The sequence below is a fragment of the Chamaea fasciata genome, unplaced genomic scaffold (genome assembly GCF_029207755.1).
Source record: "Chamaea fasciata isolate MVZ Bird 193981 ecotype frontalis unplaced genomic scaffold, bChaFas1.0.hap1 SCAF_1, whole genome shotgun sequence".
In the NCBI taxonomy this organism is placed as follows: domain Eukaryota; kingdom Metazoa; phylum Chordata; class Aves; order Passeriformes; family Sylviidae; genus Chamaea; species Chamaea fasciata.
The window spans coordinates 118,138,091-118,164,170 of NW_027094086.1; the positions used below are offsets into that span (position 1 = coordinate 118,138,091).

General features: G+C 35.5%; 1 protein-coding gene across 5 annotated transcripts in view; it reads left to right on the plus strand.

Moving 5' to 3' along the window:
* ANKRD28 (ankyrin repeat domain 28) overlaps positions 1 to 26,080 on the plus strand; it is a 119,228-nt gene that overhangs the window by 76,931 nt on the left and 16,217 nt on the right. For 4 of the 5 annotated variants that reach the window (XM_066194943.1, XM_066194918.1, XM_066194925.1 and 1 more), the window contains 13 exons: positions 790 to 860; positions 3,758 to 3,958; positions 4,604 to 4,691; positions 7,879 to 8,021; positions 9,108 to 9,320; positions 15,310 to 15,388; positions 15,814 to 15,928; positions 16,341 to 16,423; positions 18,734 to 18,797; positions 20,100 to 20,168; positions 21,710 to 21,850; positions 24,572 to 24,683; positions 25,309 to 25,335. In XM_066194943.1, coding sequence (XP_066051040.1) covers positions 790 to 860; positions 3,758 to 3,958; positions 4,604 to 4,691; positions 7,879 to 8,021; positions 9,108 to 9,320; positions 15,310 to 15,388; positions 15,814 to 15,928; positions 16,341 to 16,423; positions 18,734 to 18,797; positions 20,100 to 20,168; positions 21,710 to 21,850; positions 24,572 to 24,683; positions 25,309 to 25,335 — 1,406 coding nt within the window. The remainder of the gene's footprint in view (positions 1 to 789; positions 861 to 3,757; positions 3,959 to 4,603; positions 4,692 to 7,878; positions 8,022 to 9,107; positions 9,321 to 15,309; positions 15,389 to 15,813; positions 15,929 to 16,340; positions 16,424 to 18,733; positions 18,798 to 20,099; positions 20,169 to 21,709; positions 21,851 to 24,571; positions 24,684 to 25,308; positions 25,336 to 26,080) is intronic. The other variant, XM_066194934.1, reaches the window with a different exon arrangement.

Sequence of the window (26,080 nt, forward strand, 5' to 3'; positions counted from 1 at the left end):
ATTAAATTATTAACTTGAATCATTAGGTTTTCTTGTTTGTTGGAGTTCACTGGAAGTTAAGATGTAGTTCAGCTGCTTCTTTCAGGGGAAAGAAGTTCCCAAACCCTTCTTTCCTTTTATTATTAAGAAAAAAATTAAAATCCAAACCCAGGCTTGTGTCCCTTAGAGATGTTTGTGCAGCCTTATTTCCTGGGGGCAGGGATGACTTTTCCTTGAGTGTGCTTTCAGAAGTAGAGAGTGGTGCCTGTTAGTCTCAGAGAGGACCAGGAGGTCCTGGGATGGGCTAGGTGACCTGCTGGAGTAGTGAAGATTTGTTCCCAAAGTAAGTCCCAGTAGAAGAATTGTCCTCATTCTTACACCTGTCCATCAGACATGGCAACCACAAGGAAACTGTAGGTGTGGGAGTAAATGCAGCCTCTTTCTGTATTTTCATGGAGAATTTCAACTATAATGGGAAGCTATGAAATCTTTGTTGCTGTGTCAAGGCAAGGAGTTTATCTTTCTTGCACAGCAGCCTTTTATATGGCTTTGGAGGGGCAAAAGATTATAGAGCATGACCTAGTGTAAAAATATGGGTATATTTTGATGTGGAAGAGTATTATTGGTATAATGTTAAAAGCATTTTCTGAAAGGGTTGACTTCAGCTGGAGAAAGGATTCCTTTTCATTTTTTGCATGAAAAATGCAAAGAAATGCCTAGAATAAGTAAATAGTTCTATTTCTGTGCTTGAAAATATTTCAGTCATTCCGTAAAGATCTTCTAAATTCCTGTTTTTATTTTTTGTTACAGGAGCTAGAGTTAATGCCAAAGACAGCAAATGGTTGACTCCTTTACACAGAGCTGTAGCATCTTGTAGTGAGGTATGTTGCTCTTTTTTGACTACTTTGTGTTAAAATAAGACATCTCAAATTAACCTTCTGTCCGTTGTTCAATTTTTAAAAAGTGAAACTACTCCTAACACTTGGAATTGCAGAACATTTTCACTTTTTTTTTTTTTTTTTTTTTTTTTTTTTTTTTTTTTTTTTTGGTGCTTTTCGAGGGTATGTATATATGCATAGCTATTGCTTAAGCTGTAAGAAAGGAGGAAAACTATAAACTCTGAGTTCTCAGCTTTGCTCTCTGTGACTTCCCTAGCAGAGGAGTCTGCATGCAGTGTTCTCAAGTCCAGTTTACTTCTCCTGAGGTAACCAGGACAGTTCAGCATGAGAGAAGTACAGATGAATTAAGATTTGGAACAACTTGTACAGCATGGTCTTTGCATTACTTCATATATTTTACATGCTGTGTGTTCAGGCATTGAAGAAATAAATGTTTCTTTTAAAGGCCTGCCAGTGTCTTTTTTTTTAAAAAGTGATTAATTAATAGTATTGAATATCACTTTAAAATTTTTAAGTGGAATGTAGACTGTTTTTTGAAGTCTGCCAGTTATACAGTTGTGAGAATATCATAATGCAAGAAATTACTTGGTTATTGTTTCTCTGTGGTGGTTGTCCTACTAAAAAATTCAAATGCCTGTAGAAGATCAAAACAGAAAAATGCTAAGCTTGTTATGTGGAAGAGTTTATGCAAAACTATCTCCTTTGAGATCCTGAGTCAAACTGATGCTCATTTCAGTACGTTTCAAATAAAGGTTTTTTATTAGTAAATTTTTGTTTGGGAAGATAGAATTGAATATTTTAGTTTTGACAAGCATTGAACTTCAAGTGTTTGATCATGAGCTATCTAAACAAGCTTTGTTTCAGTTTTTGCTTTTGAATTCCCTGGATAAATTGCAGTATTTTGTCAGTAGCATTAATAGCAAAGTTATGTAGAGATCATGTTATTCAAAAAAACAGTGTTTGAAAATGAATCTTCAAGGGCACGTTATTCCCAAATGCTATTTGTTCTTGAGATATTTTTAGACTGTTCCTTTGGGAGCTGACCAAAGCACCAAATGCAGCATTCTTCAGAGCTGAGGAACGATAAAAGCTCTCCACATCAGTAATGCTTGCAGAGGCAGGGGTGTGCTGCAAACAAACTGGGTTTAGATGATAACTTCAAGAAATGCAACTGTGGTCATAGTTTGTTGTTTGTGTTGTTTTTTTTTTTAATATGGAAGATTTTAAACAAAATATTAATCAAAGGCAAACAGGACAAGTAAACCTGTCAGATGCTTGATAGACACTCGTCAGAATTCTCTATTTATAAATACAGTGAGTCATGGGAGCCCATAACCAGGGCTGATACGTGTAGGCACTATTTTCTAGCTGACAGACCTATATGGGTTTGGGGTACTGGGTGAAAAGCTGTAATGAGAAAACTAGATAATGTTTTCAGTAAAATGTCTGGACTCTTGCAGTTAAGACGGCTGCAATTAAACAAGGACATTGAAATTTAGGAAAAATAGCTGCTGTCAGCTGCACAAGTTCCGGCAGTCATGACAGTCAAGACAGTGCCATTTTTATTTGTGTGTGTCTGCTGTATGTTGCAAATTAAAAAAAAAAAAACCCAAGTAAATTCAGTCATGAAATTCATTCATGCAAATGCATATAAAAATGCGATACATTATTTTTATACTAATATTGTTGTGCTTCCTTCTGCAATAGGGGTAATAGCTGTTCTGAAATATCCTTGTTCTGATATGATATTTCTTAATATTTGGGTTAAAAAAGGCAAGACTTAAAATATAATTAGTTTTTTTAAGTACTAAATCTGCTTCAGTTTCTTAGAGAAGACCTATTCAATTTTCTCATTAAACTACTAGCCTATGATGCAGTATTTTCACTTCTGTGTTTGTTCCAATCCTTGTTTTTATTGACAGTACAAGAAATTCCAACATTTAAAATATGATTTATTCTAATATAAATAGGATCAATAGTGACTTAGCATTCTGTCCATAGACCTTGCTATGGTACTGCAGTGTAATTTAGGATCTCTAGTAACAACCTGTGGTAACATGTTTTAAGTTCAAAGTGGTAATCAATTATTTGTGTGCTCAGTGACTGAGTTGGCAGTCACCAAAAGCAATTAGTGGATCATGGGAAGGTCACACAGCTGATGCAAAATGCAATATTCATCATCATGTTGATACTGCCAACGTGTTTATTTTTTTATGCATTCCAATTGTGTGTGCATATTTTAATGGGATTTGTTTATCTTGCTGTAAGAATTACAGCCTTATTTATCAAATTTTCACAGCTTGTACTTCTAACAAAAGGAAGAGAATAATCATTTTGAGAGACAGAATTAAGTGCAATATTTTAAAACGGTTTTCGGAGTTTTGCAACAGTGTATGTTGAAACTTTCTGTGACCGTGCACTGTATTATTTGTCATTCTCTAAATGTACATTCAATAGTCTCAGGTTTGCCATTTGTAGACTTGGACAGTTGAAAACTTTTGCTTGCCAGATTGATGGAAATTCATTATAAGTTCATAGTACTTCACTAATCCTTGGCTAAGGAATCCACTAATGGAAGAAATCCTATGATGGTTTATTGAACTTTGGAAATTAGTTGTGATGACAAATCAGTTTTCCATGTGGCTTAAGGAAGTGGATAAAAGACCTGGAAATGGTTGATTTGGTTAAATTATTCATGTCATTGAGAACATCTCCAAGTTTGGATTTATGATAAAGTACAAATCCCAAAGTATCCTAAAGATTATGTTTGCAAATGAGCGAATTGTAAAGAGTTGTTTTCTACTGCACTGTCCTTAAATCAGAGGCTGTCGTTTCTGATCTTTACTAAGCAGCTTTTTTTTTTTTGTAAATGCTTCCAGGATGCTGTTCAGGTGTTGTTAAAGCATTCAGCAGATGTCAATGCTCGTGATAAAAACTGGCAGACACCCCTACACATAGCAGCTGCAAACAAAGCTGTGAAGTGTGCTGAAGCTTTGGTGCCTCTCCTAAGCAATGTAAACGTGTCTGATCGAGCAGGCAGAACGGCATTGCATCATGCAGCCTTCAGTGGACACGTTGAGGTAAAAGTTAATTTTCTTCTCTTCCACTCGTCATTCTGTCCCTCACATTACTGATGTTTCATTTTTGAGTTTACAACAATTTCTCCCCCATTCCCTCAAAAATCCTCAAGTCCTATTTTGTAGTTGAATTTGGTTTCCGTATCCATCTCTGTGCAGAAAAGTTGTGGAAAATAAACGTTACGTCATTTAATTGGAAGTTTATTACAGTGTTCACTTTTCTTATGACAAAACCAAATTCGTCGAGTTAAGTGGAGTTAAATTAGGAACACATAAATGTAAAATGAAAAAGCCATGATATTTTTCTTTTTAGTAAATAGTGAGCAGAGGGAGTATGTTGTCACTGAAATTTAGAGGAAATATATGTAATAAGCTCTGACTCATTAGTCCCTTAGTAAGAACCTGAAGATTTAAAAGATTTCATGGCTTGCAATATTTAATTGAGAAGTGTTTTTGTTGTATCAAGTTTTGTGTTCCTTACAGTCACTTCATTGTGACAGACAGTTTTTTAAGACTTATGGAATATTCAAAACCCAACGCATTTAAATCCTCTTAAAATGCATAAACTTTTGTTTTCTTCCATGGTTTTTCTCTGTTGAAGCAAAGTTTTTTCCATTATGAACAGAAGATTTCTGTTCTTTCTCACAGATGGTCAGTTTACTGTTGTCTAGAGGGGCCAATATTAATGCATTTGACAAGAAAGACAGACGAGCTATACATTGGGCAGCATATATGGGTATGTACATATTTCTGTTGATTAATACTGTAGTAATAAAAAAAATCATCTCATGTTTAGTGGTTTGACATACTTCTAGGAAAAATATTTGCATTGTAAGCATGGAGATTATCTGTGTCTGCCAAAAAATTTAATAGTATAGTTCAAATTGCCTTGTTAATGTGTGTTTCGTGGTGAGAAAAATCAATTTGTTGGAAAAAGAAAAGTAAGGTAGGTAGTTTTGTTCTTTAAAAAGGAGGACCTATGTTCTTCAGTCAGCAAGTCTAGTCACAGCCGAAAAATTTTGCAAATATTTAGTAATTTAAAAATTAAATCATAAAATAAAATAGAAATATTTAGTAATGCTAAATAAAAAGTAAGCAGTTAATATTTAAGGGGCATTTGAAACAGAAGATCATTACAGCATCCTTGGGGATTGTATTTTCAAAGAATATTTCATCTCTGAAACTACAAGTTCTTGCCTTGCCGTTCTTATTCCAAGAGTGGGTAATTACTGTTCTCATGGTCTTGATCAATGCCCTGGCAATACTGCCAGAGTAATGTTCTTCCTTGCCTTGTGTCAGGCTTGAAAAGAATTGAATGTGCCATTCAATTATGGAGTGATCATCACAGTAATAATGCTCTTAATTTCTTCTTTATTTGAAGCTCGATGATATTGCACTTGAGGTATTGATACCAGTACTTAAAACCCCAGAAGTTAAAGGACAATCTTCATTATTGATCTAATGTTCTTTCAGTATTTCACATTGGTGATTTTAATGTACTTGTATTTGCAAAGCAATGTCTGTGACAGTCTGTGCAGCCACTTTACTAAATGTGGTTATTTGCAAAATTTTGTTGAATGAAACTTGTACATGAAATTTCAGAGAACTGACAAATGTCAATGAAAGGTCAGAGACACCTTCTGTCTTGTTCTTGTCTAAATGAGATAAAAGTGTTCTGTTTTGCAGATAAGCTAAGTTTATTCCAGTTTTAATCAGTGCTATTTTGTAGGCTATTTAGAGGGAACTCTCTTAACGAACAGAGTTTGGGCAGGAAAAATGTAATTTAACTGATGTTGATCTACCTAAATTTCCTTGTAGACAATAGAGAAGAAAAAGCTTTTGAAAGTCTTCAATCAAAGTAAAAATAATTATGACATTCTCTCTCACAATTTAGAGCCATTTTACATTGCTCCAATTGTTTGGAGAAAACCTTAAAAACTTTTCCACCGTGTAAAACTGGTCATAAAATAAAAAAGTTATGCTTTTCGTCACTCTACTATAAATAACTTTCTAGGGCTGTATCCATTGTTTTGCTTCCTTCCTGCTTTTCACCCGGCTCCATTGCCGTCCAGCTGCAAAGCTGCGACTGGAATGGACTGACAATCCTGTGTGCTGCTGTTGCCCTCACTGGTGCACCGGCATGTCCCTGCAGCACTTCTCACCTCAAGTACCTTGCTCTTCTCTCTGAGAGTCTTCCACTGATCGCTGCTTGCCTTTTCAGTGCAGGTCAGGGTGGTTTTTTTGGTTTTTTATCTTCCCTCTGAAGTTTTTTCTGCCACTGTTTTGTTCGCTGTCTCTATTCCTTTCACTGCTTTCTATATCTTCTGTACTTCTGTCTCTCCTGTAGGGCTTGTTTTCATTCTTGTCCCCATTATATTTGGGTCAAATGATGAGTATTGTGCTTGTATTTCTCTTTCACTTCTTTCCTACTATACTGAGGTAATTAAGTGAAATGTTAGTGCAGCACTTCACTTTGCACTGGTAAAGTTTTACAGGTTTGGTTTGTATAGCTAGGTGAAACGGTGTTTTGTGTGCTGTTGGGTATGCAGCATAAAATAAGTCTCACAGTGTCTGAATGTTTATAAAAATAGCTTTGTCTGTACTTCTTTGGGTAGGCACTTCCTATTCAAACTTTTGCAAATTCTCTTAACTGCTTGAAAAGCAAAGACCCACACTCTTTGTGAAGCACCTAAACTGAAAGCTGGATTTGATACTTTCTACTTAGATGTCTGGCTGGATAAGTATAAACATAAGTATTCAGTGTGCCCCTCCACTTCATTAACTAAGGAAATGGTGTCACTTGAAAAGTAAAATAAAGAGTCCCGTATGTCTGTATGGGTCAGTTACAAAGGTAAAGCCCCGAGCATATTGTGCTCTGATAAAGTCATGTATTTCTTTATTCTGCAGTCTTTGTCATGACTATCCATGTGCTTTCAGTGATAAGTTGTTTGGCAGTTAAATTAACAATGGAGCAAGAATGACAGATACTTGGTTACCCCATTTTCATGGCTTCTTAGCAGGCAGCGTCACAAGTGCCTAGAAGCAGAAGAGGAGCATGTGGGCACGGAAGGGGAAAGCTCATTGCCTTTGCAGCAGGGGTGGGTGTTGGTGCTGGGGTCCCTGGCCCAAAGCTGGCAGTGAGAGCTGCTGCCCACCATTTCAGGGTGGGCTCCCTGCCCTCCCTTCTCTTTTCCACCTGGAACTTCCGCCATGTCATGCCTTCCTCATTATCCCAGCTCTTGCTCTCTTACTCTTACTCTCCTTCCATTGTCTTAGGAGAGCAGTTCATGCTTTTAAAAGGCTGCAGTTCCTCAAAGACCATCTTGTCAGTCTTGAAAATAGAGCTGTACTAAATCCTGTATGATGTGGCTTAACATTTTAAATGCTTTGGGGTAAAGGGAGTTGGATTGGGGAGATAGATATATTTTTATGTAAAAGTAGAATATTTTCTTCTTTTTGTATTTGCAACAATTTTTCAAAGTTTCTACCTAAGATTTAAAAATCTTAATGGGCATGTTTGGAATTGGGGTGATGGTGGAAGATTGACAGTCACATTGTCTCTCAAGTTGTTAATGTAAATTTGTGGTAAATATTTAATAATTACGAAGTTATTTTGCCTCTCTACTTCTCAAGTCTTCAGAAAAACCCCTTCTGTTTAAGCAGAAGACAGGCTTGTGTTTTGAGTATACAAATTTTTTTTTGCCATGTAAATGCTATGATTGTTGGGTGCAGTGTGTGGAGATGATTATGTTGCTTTTATAGTTCATGATAGGATTAGAAAACAAGAACAATTCTTTGTTTTCCACGTTAGGTCCAAAGGCATAATGTCTTGATCATGTTATAACAACTGTAGAATTATTAAGTTTGTGAACCTGCGCTGGTTAATAAAATATGCTGTGTTTTATTTGTCTTTATTATTTTAGGTCATATTGAAGTTGTGAAATTACTCGTGACCCATACAGCTGAAGTGACATGCAAAGACAAGAAATCATATACACCCTTACATGCTGCAGCATCTAGTGGGATGATTAGTGTAGTCAAATATCTTCTGGATCTTGGAGTTGATGTAAGGAAAAATAAAATTAAATGGGATTTTTTTTTTTAATTGTTTGAAATGCTCTTGTTGGTACACTGCTACATTGTGTAGCATACTGTTTATTAGTTAGGGACAGTTAGGATATAGTGAAAGTATGTGAAGGAAGATCTCTGGAAATACTGCTTTTTCTTTTATAAACCCTCATTTCTCTATTAAAAGAAAACCTTGTTAAGAGCCTTACAGATTTTGCACAATAATTGGAACATAAATGTGTATTTAGTAGAGCTTTTTGTTTATTTGATATTTCTTGCTCTTAATTCATTGGGCTGGAAGTCAGGAAATAGGAATTCCGATCCTAGCTTTGCCCCACAATAATTTTTGAAGTGCAGGAAATTAAATGCTTTTTCCTCGGTTGGTAAAATATACATGGAATTGACTTTTCCTACATGACAGAAATTTTAGTTAATACTAAAAATTGTGAGAAACTTCAGTACTGAAGTGAGACCATATTAATATTGAAATGCAAAATAAATTAAAAGGTTCTACAATAGCTGCCTATAAAAAGTGTGTTAACAGTAAACTGTGAAACTGTGTAAGAATTCTAGATTGTGAATCACAGTCTTAGTCTTGCAAGGCTGGAGATTGCAACTCAAGCTTAATATTGAGAAGTAGATCAGAATTCAGTGTCATGTTGTGTACAAGAAATTCTGTTTCTATATGTGCACATACACATACAAAAAGGCTCTTTGACCTCTGTTTTTAATGAAAACTTGCAATGTTGTTTTATAGAGGTCTGTGCTATGCTTTGTGTGTAGCATCTGTGCAAATTGCCACAGTTGATATTTTTGGCATGTGTGGGTTCTCTTAAGTTGAATACAGGAAACTGGTGTGGAGACAATTGGAGGAGGTTGGCTCACTTGCAAAGCAATCATACTCTCCCCCAGGACACAGATCTCAGTCAAAATGCTATATCCAGAACTTGCTTTTAATTTCTGGTTTTGAAGAGTTCCAAAACATAATCTCATGACATGAGATTTTGTGTTTGTTAGAATTAAATGCTGCATTAAGTACAGCTTTTTGCCTACTAACTAACCTTGGGGGCTTTTTCTCTTATAGATGAATGAGCCAAATGCCTATGGAAATACTCCTCTCCATGTAGCTTGTTACAATGGGCAAGACGTTGTAGTGAATGAACTCATAGACTGTGGTGCTAATGTAAATCAAGTGAATGAGAAGGGGTTTACACCTTTGCACTTTGCTGCTGCGTCAACACACGGAGCATTGTGTTTAGAGCTGTTGGTCTGCAATGGAGCAGATGTAAATATAAAGGTAGGTATATCCAAAGCCGTCCATTCACCCTTAAAAATGCTGTACATCTTTATCAGAGGTAGTGTTTTCAAAAATACTTGTTTTGATAACATGGAGAGAGGTTCCTACTCACAGATGGAGTATTTGTTTGCAAAGTACTCAAGTGAAAAGGAGCCAGAAACTTGATCTGAATCTGGAAACCTCAATGGGAGGTATTATATATAGCCCAAAAGGATGAAGAAGAGTGACAATATTGTCTGGTTGATCTCAATTACATTTAAATGTCAGAATTATGTATGATTTATTTTCCCTAGTATAGCCATATAAAAAAGAGCAAATAATTTGAAAAAATGCAAAACTACATGTTTTTTTTTAAAAATTAGTAATATGGACATAATCAAGGATATTTCAGGGAGATGTATATGACCTGGCTAATTGCTGGAGCAGTTGAAAAGGTGATAATGTAAGATGTTAAAATCTAATCCATCAGGGAGATTTGGGAAGAGTGTATTACAATACAAAGATAAGCAGATCAGGCCAATAGAAAATCTTAAACAGCTGGTGTTTTAATTACTTCAGAAGAATTGTGTGAGCAGTGTCAATATGCATTTTACTGACTGTTTGGCCACGAGTCTTTGACTGCAGGATAGTCCTTAGAATCCAGCCTTATTGTAGGTAGAATTTAAGACAAGCAAGCTTCAAAGGAAACTATAACCTGTATCTTCTATTTTCTTCTCCGGTGTGTAGGGTAAGGTCTTGAGATGTGTGAAAGAAATGTAAGACCTTCTGGTTTGTATGATGTTGATTTTTAGTCTTGTAATGAAAACTGTGTTCAGAAATATTTAGTGGCAGTATCTGGTGTCTTGGCAGGTTTTAGGCTGAGGGAAGTGGGAAATGGGTATGTGGAGTGAAAAGTCCAAGTGTTCCTAATGGTAAAATGTCTGGTTGTCTGAACTGTCACCCACATGTAGTATGAAGAGAATTATCTGTTGTTTAATTTCTTGAAAAAATGTGGGGGGAAAAAAATCTGCTTAGTAGGTCTATGCTTGAATTTCAGCACAATCTGTACAGGAGGTGAATGTTAGAATAAGCTGACATTTCTGTTAAAAATCTTGGGGTTTTTGGTTCACTTCATGTAAGCAGGTATTTTTACAGTGATTCATGCTGATTTTCAGCTAATTAATTCCAAAACACAGTTTGAAGTCTATTGTTAGTACAAAACGCATAGCCAGCTGAAAATTTGGGAGTATTTTAAGAATAAGGTCTTTGATGTGGAAAAATCCTAAACGTATGTTCCTGCTCACTGTTACATATATTTAGACATGCAGCTCATTTAATGAAAATGTGCATAACTCAGCTGTGGAAAAATTCATCACCAAAGTGCCCTGCAGAAGTAAAGAGCTGTGTTACAGGGTTTATTGCCAACTTGTCCTAAAATATCCAGGTCACAGTCCATTTATTTTTGTTGCCAGCTTTCTGCTCTGCATAATGTCCCAGGCTGCATATGACTGAGTGTTCAGTGTTGCAGGGCTGGCTGACTTTTGTCCTACATTCTTGAAACATCATTTTTCAGTAAAGTGTGGTCTGCCATGAAAATAATCCCACACTGTTAAATATACTAATGATTATATTTGTGTGTTACTCACACAAATAAGAGCAAAGGAGAGCTTGTAGCACCTTCTAGTACCTGAAGGGGGGCCTACAAGAGAACTGGAGAGGGACTTTCTGCAAGGGCGTGGAGTTATAGGACAAGGGGAAATGGCTTCAGACTTTGAGGGTAGGACCAAATTAGCTATTAGGAAGGAATTCTTTACTGTGAGGGTGGTGAGGCACTGGAGCAGGTTGCCCAGAGAAGCTGTGGATGCCCCGTGCCTGAAAGCGCTCAATGCCAGGTTGGATGGGGCTTTGAGCTACTTAGTTAAGTGGAACCCTGCCCATGCTAGCGGGGTTGCAACCAGATGATCTTTAAGGTCCCTTTGAACCCAAACTCTTCTGTGATGATAAGACAAATATTAACAAGCCAAGAATTACTGTTTTTCTAAATGCAAGGCTGCAAGGGTTCATGATTTTGTGCATATTTCTGATGCAGAAGAAAGAAGTGGGCAGGGCTACATTTCAGAAACAACTTTAGCTTTAGCTATAGGTTGGTTGTTATTAAAATGTGTTGATTTTGTACATATTGAAGTTCTTAAGTGCGAAATTAAATGAGTAGGGCTGTGTAGGGATTTTAAGCAATTATACCTTGAAAACAGCATTTCCCCCAGTTTCCTCATCAAGGTGTTTCTGTTGTAATGCTGTTAGTAGCATTTCTGTGGGTTTATACCAGTAGGAGTGAATTTGGCCTGTAAATTTGCACCTGAAGGCGTGAGCAGCCTTACTTTGCATATGAAAACTTAGAACTTGCACTGTGGAAAAGTGCAAGAACTTGAACAAAAGAAAATAATTTCTAACTGCTACTTCCCTGGAAAGGCCTATAAAGATAAATCTTGGATTTAATCAGAAGAGCAATCCCTAAAAAAAAAAAATAGAATATGTTGTGTAAACTAAGAATGAATTGTGGGTTTAAAATGAGATGGAATTAGGGTGTTCTTACAAAATATTTATTGAAACCAAGCCTGTTCAGTTTCCAAATACTGAGGCTGGAGTTCAAAGTAGTTCTTAAAAGGACTATAAGATGTATTTTTTAATCATAATTATATTGCTTGTGTAGGCTGATTCAATCATTTCCTCCCATGGGCAACTTTTCCTGTGATTTTAGAGGTAAGACAGTGGGTATGGATGGTAATCTAGGTGCAGACTAGACAGTACTATTATAGCACTTCCTGCTGTGGATGACTTGGTGGGGAGAGCGAAAGAGAAACACTCCTATTCTTGATGGCAGATAGAGGGGAAGTTCTTGTGCAGATCTGTGAATGCTGGTCTCATCTCAAGAAGGGATTATATAGCAGAAGATAATAGAACAGTAGAAATATGTTAGTTATATGCTTTTTGTCACCTCTGGACATAATTTCCTACTTGTTTTCATAGCCTTGTCAGTGTCCACTGTAGAACAGTGAATCGTATTAAGTATTGCTCATTACTGCAGCACTCCCTCCTCACTATTCAGGATTTCCATGCATGGAAGAACACATTGAAATGAGTATGTAATGGGACAGTATTAATTGCTTTATGGACTCGGTTGCTGCTTGAAAATTCAGTGACCTAAATAGAAAAAGTTTTTTACTTCCATTGCTGGTACTAGAACATAAGAATTGTTGCTAGGGGGGAGATTTCATTTGGAGGAATGCTGTGACATGATAGACCCACATTTCCTCTCCTGCAGGGAAGCTCAGTAGTCTGAGTACAGTTAATATGTGAGTAATCACTCACTAAGACACCTTGTGCTGTGTGTTATTAACAATTACTGTTCTTAGCAAATTTGCTATGACCTAAGTATTTTGTGGATATATTTTCTCTAGTGACAGAGGAGATTGGCATGATTTCTTTCCTATTACCACATTTAGCTGAGTTTCAGTGAAGACAACAAAAGTTATTGTTAGCCCATAGCTGTCCTGTCATGTGCTGTGATCCTATCTGATCTCCTTAAATCACACAGCTGTAGTTAGCTTGTTATTTAGAGAGAAGACCTTAAAGACATAAAGAAAGGGAAATGGAAGCAAAATTTAGAAGATATCTCCCTGCTTGTGCAGTCCAGTCTCCTGGCATCTCAGGAAATAGTGTTTTGGTTAATAGAGCCTTGATATTTCATTGCTTGAAAAAATGTTTGGCTGCTGGTTCTGGTCCTATATATCCTTTTCTCGTGTTCTAGAGGGGGATTCTGAATGCAGTCCTATTCCTAGCAGTTCAGCTTCAATATACAAATTGTCAAATTAAAATTAATTTAATTTTATACCTGCTCCATGTTTATATCTTGATAGACAATTGCATGTTCTGTTATTCCTGGGCTGGAAAGGAACCTGAGACTGTTAGACATGAAAGAGGCAGTCTCATAAAATTCATTGTCTTAGAAATCTATGTTAAGTGCATTTTTAAATAATTTGAACAGAGTAAATCTAAAACTCTCTTATTGATTGTACTGTGTTTTTTCATTTATAAGTGGAAAACAATTGAGTAGCTTGTTTTGCTGTTCTTTGCAAGATCTTACTAAAGTTCTCTTGTGAGGGTTCTCACTTAACTACAGTGCTCTTCACTTTCTAATATTGTCACCTTAAGTTATTCCTATGTTTTTGTAAGGTGCATTATTAGATCTGTTTTTTCAGCTCCATCTTCTTCCTCTTCATTAGCCTTCCTTTGAAATACAGATTTATCCTGTCTAAGCCAGTGAGACTGCAGGCTACTTTCATCTGAGTTCTGAAATTCTTCTGTCTGTTACTTCAGTAAGCTTATTTTATATGATAATTTTTCTTTAAATTAATAGATTCTATAGATTCCTCAGGTTGAAGAAGGATAGAAGTAAGGGAAAAAGTCACCAGATGTCTAACAGTTGTTTTAAAGTAATTGGACTCAGAAACTGTTAACGGTTAGATGAAGAGATGAGAACTAACTGTAGGGAGAAAGATGAAAGAAAATTGGAGCACAGAGGTTGCTTGGGGAAGTTGACACTTATGGTGTGTTTATTTGGCCTTTTCTTAAGGCCTCTAATGACAGCAATAAAATTGATGGTCTAATTTCTCAAGAGGATTTCAACCCCATTTTCTGTGTTTAGTTGCATCTGCTATGGATGTATGTATGTTGTCTTTTGGATTATTTATGGTCAAAGAAATCTGCTAGCTGGAAAATCTGGAGATAACTTGGCTTTCCTTATCAAGTATTTTATTTCTTTCAGTCTAGGTCTGAGAAGACAGTGTTTCATATAATTGCATTGTTATGCTGTTCAGGGCAGTGAAACAATGAAAAATTCTGTACCCATCCCTAAAAGGGTCTCCAGCAGACTTTCAGTATCACATCCATAGAACCATGTCCATTTGGTGTCAAAAGGAGAGTAAATAGGGATAGACACTTTTGCATACAACAGCTGTTCGTGATGTTTCAATACAAATATTCACATCATATATTCCCCTACCATCTTTGTCTAATATAACTTTGTATTTTGTGAACATTTCATACTCTTCAAAGCCATCACTGAAGACATAGATGCGGTATGCATGTGCATTCAAGGGTCCTCTGATTTTCTGTGTCGTGTTTGCAATTTTTTGGGTGCATGTGTAAAAACTTATTTCTGCAGTAAAGCTTTCCCATTACCTGTGGTAAGTACGAGGGGAAAATAGTTCCAAAGTAATAGCAACTGAAAAAAATGGGTTTGTAAATGCACTGAGGCTGAGCTGTTAAAAACTGAAGTTTCCTTATGTGTTACTGTTGTCCTGCTCCAAGGATGTCTTTACTGGGTGAATGGCTAAGTGCACATTTAAGGTGAGCATTTCAAATGTATAGTACCTAGTAGGGTTGAACAGTTCTACCCTAGGGCTACTTGTGGTTTATGATAAATTGCTTACAAACATCACTTTACAGAAATTTCCAGGAAACACATGAACTTTGTGATGTGTTGTCTTTTAATATAATGTGTAAAGCCCTCTAGTAAATACAGCTACTTTCTTTTAAGAAACAAACTTAAAACATTATTTTATTTTAGCCTTGGAAAGGGGAGGGTTTGGACATAGACATGTTGCTGAAATTGTGTGCTGTCCTCATCCTCTTGAGAGTTACTATCTTAAGGACATAAGTGTGAGTGAGTGGGCATCCTTGAGTTGTCACTCGCAGCTGGAAGAGTGACTAAGAGCAGCTCTTGTGAAAAGCTTGCCATGTCATGCTAACTTGTCATTGCCAGCATCTGTCTGGCAAAAGTGCATAGAAACAATTTAAAGGGTGGAGTGTAGAGAGAAAAGAAGAAAGAAATGTCCTTTTTGTTGTGGGGGTTTTTTTTGTGTTGTTTGTTTGTTTGTTTGTTTTTGCAGTTCTTATTAGTTGCTGTTACTGGCCGTAAGTAAACACAGGATTTTTTTTTCTTTTCCAGAGTAAAGATGGGAAAACACCTTTGCACATGACAGCAATCCATGGTAGATTTTCAAGATCCCAAACCATCATTCAAAATGGTAAAAAGGGGGAGGGAGTATTTTTGTCATAAGCCTTCCCATTTGGACGTTTTCATCCTCTTGTATTGGTTAACAATATGCTGAATTTTTTTCATGTCAGGTGTCCCCAGTAATAGTGGTGGAGTCTGGCATATCTGTTTATAAAGTTTGACAAGTTACACTGATGAACCATTTCTTTTTCAGAATGCAGGAATATATATATATATATATTTGTTTTCCATAACCCAGGTTGTAGAGAGTTTGTCCCATAAGGTTACATTATAAAATGCTTTTCTCTACCACTGAAATCTATATAGGTTTTAAATCCAAACTAGTCAGTCACTGACAATTAATGACGTTGCTTGAATGATCATCTGTCTTGATTTTCTAACAAAGTATCTGTATGCCTACATATACCCTTACTTAGTAATTACTCTTTATTATAGGAGCTGAAATAGACTGTGAAGATAAGAATGGAAATACCCCTTTGCACATAGCAGCTAGATATGGCCATGAGCTATTAATCAACACTCTGATTACGAGTGGTGCTGACACTGCAAAGTAGGTAACTTTACTGGCGTGAATGCAAGCTGACATAATTTAGAAGTGTATTTATTAGGTTAACAGAACTAGTACAATTTTTAATATCAACTTGCAATAGGAAATACTTTGTTTATTATCCTGTATTATACTTGGAAGTAGCTAGTCAGTATATCACAATTTGTACTGAAACAAAGAGAAATAGAGGTTTCTGTAATGCATTTGAAGTAAAAGCTCTGAAAGTTTAAATAGGCTGTTGCACTGATAATGCATGCTGATAGCTTGGAAGGAAGTGTTTAAGATGTGAAGTTAGCTCACTCTTCTAATTAAGTGGCTTGCTGAAGCCACCATGCATGTGCACTTTGGCACACAATCATGTTTGTTTTATTATAATTGTAATGAAACTGTGATACCTGATTATGGTGTATCTTAGGCGGGGTATACATGGGATGTTTCCTCTCCATTTGGCAGCATTAAGTGGATTTTCAGACTGCTGCAGAAAGCTCCTCTCATCAGGTAGGATACTCCTTTAAATTCTTACAAAGTGCTTTGAACTTCATTTTTTATTTCACAGAATAGCTTTTAATTAAATCTTAATTTAGTGATACATAGAAGTCCTTAGAGTTTACTGGTACCTTGGGCCCAATGCTTGTTTTTTAATGGACAGTCAATAGTTAAAGTGTATGCAAACCTTTGCAGACATAAGTTAAAAAGAATTCGTCCAAATTTCAATAATGCATTTATAATTGCTTTAACTTTGTGTTTGTGCATTTAGCCATAGAGGTGGGATGGCTGGTTTAGACTATAATGAAATTTCGAGGAGAGAGATTGATAGTCTTTTTTATTACTTCATGGAGCATCCAATTTCCATTCCATGATGCCTTTAGCTTAATACAGATCAGTCTATTCCTATCTGTTCCTGTAGTGGGCACCTAATAACTCTGAAGACTCTGTGGACTGCTATATTAAGAAACTGTTGCATTGGTATTATGTTTTTTATCAAATGCAATGCAAACTGCACTTTTCTTTTGATGTTTGACTCCTCCCTGAAGATGTTGATATTGGATGGTCATTACTTCTCTTGTTGGCCAGAATCTAATGTGAATTCTGAGCTCTTTGAACTATTGTAATTCTGAGAAAGTAGAATTATCCAAATGAAGCTTCTGGAACAGAAGAAGGATAAGAATAAACTAAATGGTTCTGTATTAATCTGAAACCACCTAATGTTTTTTGAAAAAAGAGAAGTGGGGAGGAGAGAGTTGGGGAAAAGGAGAAGAACCAAAAAATACAACTAAAGCTACCTCCTGCTAAGGCTTTTTATTTACTGTCCTGTCATGGGCAAACTTGCAAGGATTCACTTCAGGAAAGAACTGTCCAATACTTGACAATATTTCAACTGGATGTGTTCAAAATGAGGGATACTGGCTCTTTCTCGTTCCTGCACGTGCTGTGGTGCTGGCTGTGCCTTACTGGAGGTTCTGTATGGCAAAGGAGGTCATGTGGAGGACTTGGAAGAGTGGCTTTACATGAATTGAGAAAACTTGGATGCAGATCTAGCCTGGACCAGATAAGGACTAGAAGAGTATGTTCAGCCTTCAGCTAGAAAGACTAGATACTGCTGAGAGCTTTTAGGGTGTACTCTTGGTGTGGGGATTGGTATGTGCAGAGCACGTGTCCTTTTTGTGGTTGGGAAATGTCTCTTTTATGTAAATTAAAGATTGCTGTTTTTTAAATTCATTAATATTCATGTGCAAACCTTAACAAAATGGCACCAATCTGCCTTGTCCCAGTACTGAATGACATTCAAGTAGTTAGTGATGGTAGACAAGCAACTTGGAGATGTGGACAGGCATCAAATGCTATTCTTCAAACCAAACTAGTAAACTGTCTTAAGCTAATTGCTATAGAGCATTCCCTGTTGAAATGGGATAAGAGCATAATGGTGCATACAAAACCTGTTTTAGGGGATATGGAGTAGGAAAACAGTCTTGAAATAATAATGTTCTTGAATAACACATCTTGTGTTATCCACTATCTATTTTTATTAAACATCTCTTAAAAAGAAAAAAAAAAAGCCAGCATTCCCAGGTTCGACAACTGGAGATTTAGTAAATCAGTTCCATTACACAAGAACAAACCTCTCCTGAGAGCATGGTAGTTTTCTCAAAACAAAAATGTAGCTTTGAAACCTGATTTAAATAGTAATCTTTCTGTCAAAATATATGGTTAGATATGGAATTACACAGTTAAAGTTTGTGATCTTGGATTTGAAGTTCCACAGCTGAGCCTTTTTGGATAGAGAAAACGACAGTGTTCTGCAAAGAGCTCCTCTGTAATTAACTGCTATTTGCAGCCATCACTCCAACTCAATAAAGTTCTTTCTTTGGGACTAAGGCACTAAACTCAAAGATAAATTTTAAGTAGCTCTTATATTTAGTAATACTGTCATTCCCAAAAATTAATAATCTCTGCACAACAATGATAAATTCTAGTGTATTCTTCAATTTTCATATAACCTGCATATATCTTATACTCAATAGTAAATGGCACTGAAATATTAGCAGGTAAATAGAATGAGAAGGAACACAGCCTCAGTGCAGCTATTTGTCTTTTACCTTACCCCTTTCAGTTTTATTTAAATGCCTGTTTTTCAAAACATTGTAAATAGCAAGGACATGTTTCAAATGAAGTAATTTTTAATGCTTGAGTGCTCTTTTGCCAATAGCTGTTAAGTTTGCTTAGCAAGCATTTCTCTTAACAGCAGATGACAGCAGTTTTGTGAAAGGTGATGTTACATAATGATTTTACAAAATATTTGCTTTGTAGGTTTTGACATTGACACACCAGATGACTTTGGCAGGACTTGTCTTCATGCAGCTGCAGCTGGAGGGTGTGTAAAAAAGCATTCATGCTTTTAGATTCAGTGTTTCTTTTTCAACTGCTGATCATTCTTGTTCTTTTTTTCTATTATCTCCTCTCTGCTTTTCCTGCCCTCTCCCCTTGGAACTTATGTAAACATGAAAATAATTTCAAGATGGATTCTATCTGCAAACAAAAAATTAATTAACTGTTCAGCTTAGTAAGTTGTTGCTGGAGTACAGTGTCCAAGTATCATCAGCCTTACCTTAGGTTTATGTTTGGGGATGAACTGATTCTTTTTTTTTTAATTTCCCAAGGATGCTGATGAAATTTATAGAATTTACAGCATTCAAAGATGGCATGCCCACCTCAGATCACTGAGGGACAGGAGACAGAGAACAGCAACTTTGGGAAATTTGTTTTTACCCAATCCATAAATAAAAGGTGAATCTAAATAAACTAAAAGCAATAATTAAATTCCAGAATTTAGGTGGATGAAGTAGTCAGAACTACTTGCTCATCACTTGAGTTGTGATCCATATTGATTATTGTTATTGTATTGTAGGTTTTCTATAGCAGCTACTCAAAATTGCCTGGAAGAATTGGGTAATAAATTTCATGATACACTTTGTGGGACACAAAAACTCCATGATATTGATATTTTCATTTTTCTGTTTGAATATTGTTTAAGTAATACTGTTAAGTAATCATTCTAAGTCAAAAGTACACGCTAGATACATCCTTGTTGTAAGTGATAAAGGTTAAAATGCTATCTTTTCATATAAAAACTGAATAATTTGTGACACATTTCCTCACTCATCTCCAGTTTAGGAAAGTTACCAAAAATAGTGTTTAAACAATATAGTGTATCTATTATGATGATCATATTTTATTGAAAATTGATTACACTAAAAAGTAAAATATAAATGTTTCAACTTACATTTGGCCTTAAAAAATATGCAGTAAAATCTTGCCTCTGTGCAGGAATCCTGGTAGCAAAAGCATGTGACATTCAGGCGTTACTGTTTGTTTGTTTATAGGAATTGAATTTTATTGAATAAGGTTCATGTTTATGTGCTTTATGCATGCCATTTGGTATCAATTAAATTTATATATGTGGTCTTGAAATAATTTATATTCTTTATTGGTTTGGTCCAGAAATTATGGAATCTATTTTACATACACAAATGTATATATCAAAAATTCCACATTGTAGTTCAGTTCCATTAACTAACATACAAGATGTACATGTGTAGCGGTTCTGATATTTATAGAGGCCAATATTACGAAAATAAAGTTTGCAATCACAAATAATAGTGTATTAATTTAACAGGAATTTGGAGTGCCTAAATCTTCTGCTAAATACTGGTGCAGACTTCAACAAAAAGGACAGATTTGGAAGGTAAGACATTCCAGATTTGTATGTTGGAAAGGGCTGTTTTAAGCATTGCAGTAGCAGTTTGTTGATATGTGACCAAGTCTGTTTTGCAGTTTAAATTTTTTTAATGATATGATGTCTCTAATAAACTTTGTTTCAGCATATATTCTCAAAAGTCACAAACATATTTTGTAATCCTATTTTGTTAGGTAGGTGTTCAGTCTCGTTTTTAAAGACTGAATTTCACATTCATCTGTAATTTTTGTGAACCTTTTTTCCTTATGACAGGGGTTTAGATTGCTCTCATCCAAGGACATGACTAAATGTTTTCCAAATAATGTATTAGTCAAATCTATAAATCTGTGTCTATTTCTAAGCTCTTTTATTTAGAAAAAACAGTACTTTATTATAACTGCTTCACCTTTTTCCTTTCATGACATCTATCCTTTTCTGTTTCCCTGCTTGAGCTCTGAACTCTTTTGGAATGACATTAATTTCTGTTTTTAGTATAGGATTATTTAGGTTTAGATGGCAGGATCAGTGCTCATGTAAAATCTCACATCACGCCATGGAAAATATGATTTTTCCAGGATGGGAAGAGCACAGGAGTAGGACTTAAAGAAAAAGTTACAGATCCAAAGTTGTATTTTGCTTTAAATTCCACTTCCGTTATTTCCTGAGAAAGGAGCAACTATCTGTCACAACTTTTGTCATCAAAAGTTGGGGTTTCCTTTTGGTTTGGTTTGGATTTTGGTTTAACGTCCATGTTATATAGAGCAGTTTTTTCAGGAGGTGGAAAATAATAGTTTAAAATGGAGACAAATGGGAAAAAGACATTTTCAGTGAGAGGAAAGAACCTGTCTCCTCAAAATCAAGATATTTATAGCAGCAGTCTCTTTTTAAAAATAGAAAATGGAATTCTGAGTCATACTGGTCTCTTTAAAATTTTAGCTATACTGGCAGATTTAGAGAATTGTTTATTTATTTGAAACTAGGATAAGTTTTCTCTGAGATTATACATCAATGCTATCATTTCATGGTTTTGTTACAAGAAGACAAGGCATATTTAACAGTGCCTCTGCTATGTCAGTATAGATTAAAATAATGTCTTCCTCTCTTGGGCAAATTGTGATATGTTTATTCAAAATGTCTGTTTGTGCTATTGTTTATTTTATTTGTGCTATATTTAGTTGTTGTGCAATTTTTGATTTGTCCATATTTTTTCATGTCGCTTAAAATAACTTGACAGAAAATAGTATTTCTAATATAAACTGGATTTCTCTCTCTAAGTTTACACAAGAAAATTCACATAAAGCTTCCTTTAATATGAACTTTGTGCATATTTTGGCTGGCAAATAAATCCACTATATATTGTTCAGCACTGTTAAGTGGTCCCTAAAAAATGGCCCAATTCTTTAGTACTGTAAAGATGCATTTTTCATCACAAATACTTATTTTAAAATGTAAGGAGTATTTAAGTTTCACTTTATTTTGCTTTTTCTGTCTCTATAATATTATTTTGCTGTTATTTACCATTGTACTTTTTATTTAAATGTGTACTAAAGAACTCCACTCCATTATGCTGCTGCCAATTGTAATTATCAGTGCCTGTTTGCCCTTGTGGGATCTGGAGCTAGTGTGAATGACCTTGATGAGAGGGGTTGTACACCTCTGCACTATGCAGCTGCATCAGACACAGATGGGAAGTAAGTGGCATGCTTTGTACTAAAGCCTTTCTCATTAGGAACATTTGAGCTGTGAATTTCATGTGTGTTCTGCCTTCAGATTTGCCAAATGCATCTCTTGTATTTTTAAAGATTAAACTTGACAGTGGTGTGTGCATCGTATATAAAAGACTTTATGTAAAAAAATATTTCAGAGGAAAAAAATGAACAACAGAAAAAGGTATTATAAAAATTTTATGTCCTATAATGCAGATTTCCTTAATAAGGAATTGAGTTCTTAATCCCATCTGCTGTGTAGCAGTTGAGTAAATATTCTTTGTGGGGGTTTTTAAGTTAGTTGTGGGCAGTAGGGTCATTTTGCCCTAAAATCAAATTCTGATGAAGGATGGATATTAACTTGGTATTTTAATATAGGATGCTTCATCTATTTGATGTTTGAGTAAACCAGAGTTGTAATGCCAAACATGACTATCCCTTTATAGTGTAAATTTTTATAAGGTAGTTACACTTTTCTTAATAAAACACATCCAGAATCTCTCATAAATCCGCTGATCTCTTACATGTATTTATTTTCTAACCAAAGGTTATATTTGACATACTTACTAATGGCTTAAATGCTTATATGCAAAGTGTATATAGGTAGCACCAAACTGGTGAGTTTATTTTAACTCCAGACGTTGGATATATTGAGGAGACAAGAAGTGCATCATTTCTTGTGCACACACTCACACATGCAGGTCGTGGTGTGCAGCAGCACATTCCACGTTCACACAGTGACACCTTCCCCAGAGAAGTGCTGTTTCGTTGCAAATCATCTTTCTTTTAATACAGCACCTTTTAAAGGGTGAGGTAGCAATAAGAATGAGGTTGTGTATAACTTACAAGTTTGGGTTTTGAAGCCAAAATAAAGAATACTTTCATGGCCATTTAACTTATATTTGAAGAATGTGCCTTTTTTATGTAGAGCCAAATTTCAAAATTAAATTGTCTGCTGCATTTTAGAAATAATTTCAATTCCTGCTGGAGCTTGCTGAGATAATTTTACTTCAATTGCCCTCTCACAAGTTGAGCTAGGATTAATTTTAGCTTCACAGTTGCTCTGAAAACCTCCAAACTGTAATGGTTCTTCAGATGACATTGTTTTGCCATCTGTCTTACAAAAGGTACGAGCAGGGATGATGATGACAACACTGCAGAGCTCTGTGAGGTAACTCAAAGCATCGTCTCTGGAGCCCAGGGGCTCTTGCCCTTCTGATTAACATTTAGGTCTCTGGAACACAGGCTGCAAAGCAGAACGGCCTGAGGGGAAGCTTTTTATATTGATGCACCAAGATGAGTAGTAACAGCTGGAAAACCAGTATGGCTCAGGTCATTCAAAAGAAGAATGAAGTTAAAAAGGATTACTGGAGTTGGAATATAAAGCCTGGGAAAAAAAAAACATGTCAGGAAACCATCTGTATAAAATTCCAACAATATTTATATGTGGTTTTGTGGTCTTTGTTCAGACATCTTTAGAGACAGATTTTAAAGACAGGGATTTTTTTGCTGAAAAAATAAAAAGAAAGTTAGATGATTGAACAAATGAAATGTAAGAACTATAATTCTTACTTGAGACAAATTGATTTGTCTCTGGGTTCTCAGAAATCTCATCTCATTTTAATTCAAACAAAAACATGCAAGCACAGTTGTCATTAATGAAATCCAGGCATTTGTTTACTGGGCAAATAAAACCTGAATTGATTGGTTAGATATGCTTTACAAGTAGCTTTTTATTAGCTACACTGAACTAGTTTTAAAGTTACTTGCATCTTATGTTTACATATGTTATTCTTTAAAACTCAAGAAATTTTACCTTTTTCACTACATACTAAGCCCTTGTTTATGCTGGGCAAAAATGATGGAAATGAGAGTTCACCTTCGATAAAGAAGTATTTAGTGATCTCAGAGAGAAGAAAGGATGGTGATCCTGGATGGTTGTACACTTCAGAATAATAAATGGCTTCACCAGCAAGTTCAAGGTCATGATAATGACTTTGGAAAACGTTGCTGAAATGATAGACAATATAAAATTATGAAATAGCAAGACTACTGCTTGCAATCGTTTGGTGTGCACACATGCAGTCTCTTAGAAAACTAGGGAGTGAGCTGACTTGAATCCCCAGTTTCTCATCCTCCTGGCTGTGGTTGAAACTGGGCTGATCATGTTCTGCCTTATAAATTTGTCCCCTGAAAGTAAGGAATGGTAAGATATAAGTATGGCAACAACTGAGTATTTACTGTATAAATAAATGAAAAAAAAATAGTGTCTGGTAGTGGAAGTGTGTGTTACTCTTGTATGCTACCATGAAGAACTGCTTCTCTTCTTTCCATATAACATACAGAAGAAGGGATTAATGCAGAAAAGCATACAAAATAGTAATCACTGGTATTAGCAAAGGTAACTGCAGCTGTGTTAGCTAGGAGGAAAACAGCCATGAAATACTGGTTTTAACCAAGTCAGATAACTCAGAAGATACAGGGTGTCTGCAGAGGAGGATTATTTCAAATTTTGAAGCTTTGTGATTGACCTTTATGTTTGATGTAATGAGGTAGACTTTCTCTAGTCCTAGCCAATATCGTACATTAAATCAGTGTCCCTGTGTGCTGTATTCTATTTTCCAGTTGAATTGGAACAATTTATCACTTAGCATTAAGTTGAAATTCAGCATTTAGATACATGGTTGCATATGTCAATTTGAATAGGTGCCTGGAATATTTGCTAAGAAACGACGCCAACCCGGGGATCCGAGACAAACAAGGATACAATGCAGTTCATTATTCAGCTGCGTATGGTCACCGCTTATGTCTTGAACTGGTAAGAGAACATATCCTAGATGAAAGGTGTAACAGCTGCTTTTACAGCATGTGATGGAGAGGTCAGGAGATTTCTTCACCTTGGCTGTCAGCTGGGTCAATACTGTTTTCAGCCTCTGTGCAGATAAAGTTAAGCATTTGGTATTCTTAAATTAGAAGCAAGGTGAGGAGCTAGGATGCTAGATCTAGATACTGGCTTAAAAGAAGAAAAAAATCTCAGATGAAGAGATAACTGGTTGTAGTTGTGGGATATATTAGTTTTGGTTTGTTTCTTCATTTAGACTACACTACTTTTTTGCTGGTGGCTGAAATAAAATAACCGCAAGTTATCCCATTGAGAACTTTTAAGAAATTTCATGACTGTAATTTGAATGGAGCAAATGAAAACGTGGGGGAAACCTGTAAAGAAAGGGTGCTTTATAAAATAATTCATGCAGTTACAGGAACTAAAGGCCACATAATAGAATTTCAGATAATAAAGCCATAGTTAGTTTTTTATTGCTCCCCTTGCAAAAATATGTAGGTTATTTGATATGCTGTGTTATACAATCGCCATATTTTTATTAAAATTGTGCTTTTATATTTAAATGTATTCAAACATGAATTGTGGATGTTTTTAATCACAGATTGCAAACGAAACGCCTCTAGATGTTGTAAGTGTATTATTTCTCATTTTTTAAGTACTACTGTGGAGCAAAAGGGAACATGTAGTGTTAAAAATACTGCTTATTTTTTAGACTTAACCATTTCAGCTTATGCATGAATGTATTATTTAATTTCAACTGCAATTTAGATCTAACTGGACTTTGTAACTTTAAAACAGGAAATTATTTTTTAAGCCATGTGGTTTTTTACTTACACAGTTGCATGACCATGATATAAAAGTGTGATAATGAAAATTTCATTTGAATGTATTTGGTGTTCTTCAAATACTTTGAATATTTTAATTCTACTAATGTACTTAATTAGATATAGTCTTGAAAAAGACCCTGAAGTAAAACTTTAGAACACATCTGAAAGTCACAAATAGAAATGTATATACATAGATATTTTAATGCTGAAATGCTGTTTTGAGTCCATTTTTTCTCTCTGAGAAATGTTTTCCTGTTCTGAGAAATTTGTCCTGCCTTCTGGCCTTATATTTTGTTTTCTTGCTGACTTCTCACCTAATCAAAATGCTTACTTGGCTGATGTTTGGGGTTTTTTTTTCCTGCTGCTGCTGTCACCTGTCCTTGTCTTACCTTTGTATTCATCTTTCATATTGCTACTTCAGAAAAAAATATTCATTTTAGTTTAGTTTCTGATTGAATTATTGCATTATTATTCAAAAGTAAACTACCAGGTTTGAAGCATGAATATGGGGGAGGTGTTGCAGTTAAAGTTGAAGATCAGGACATC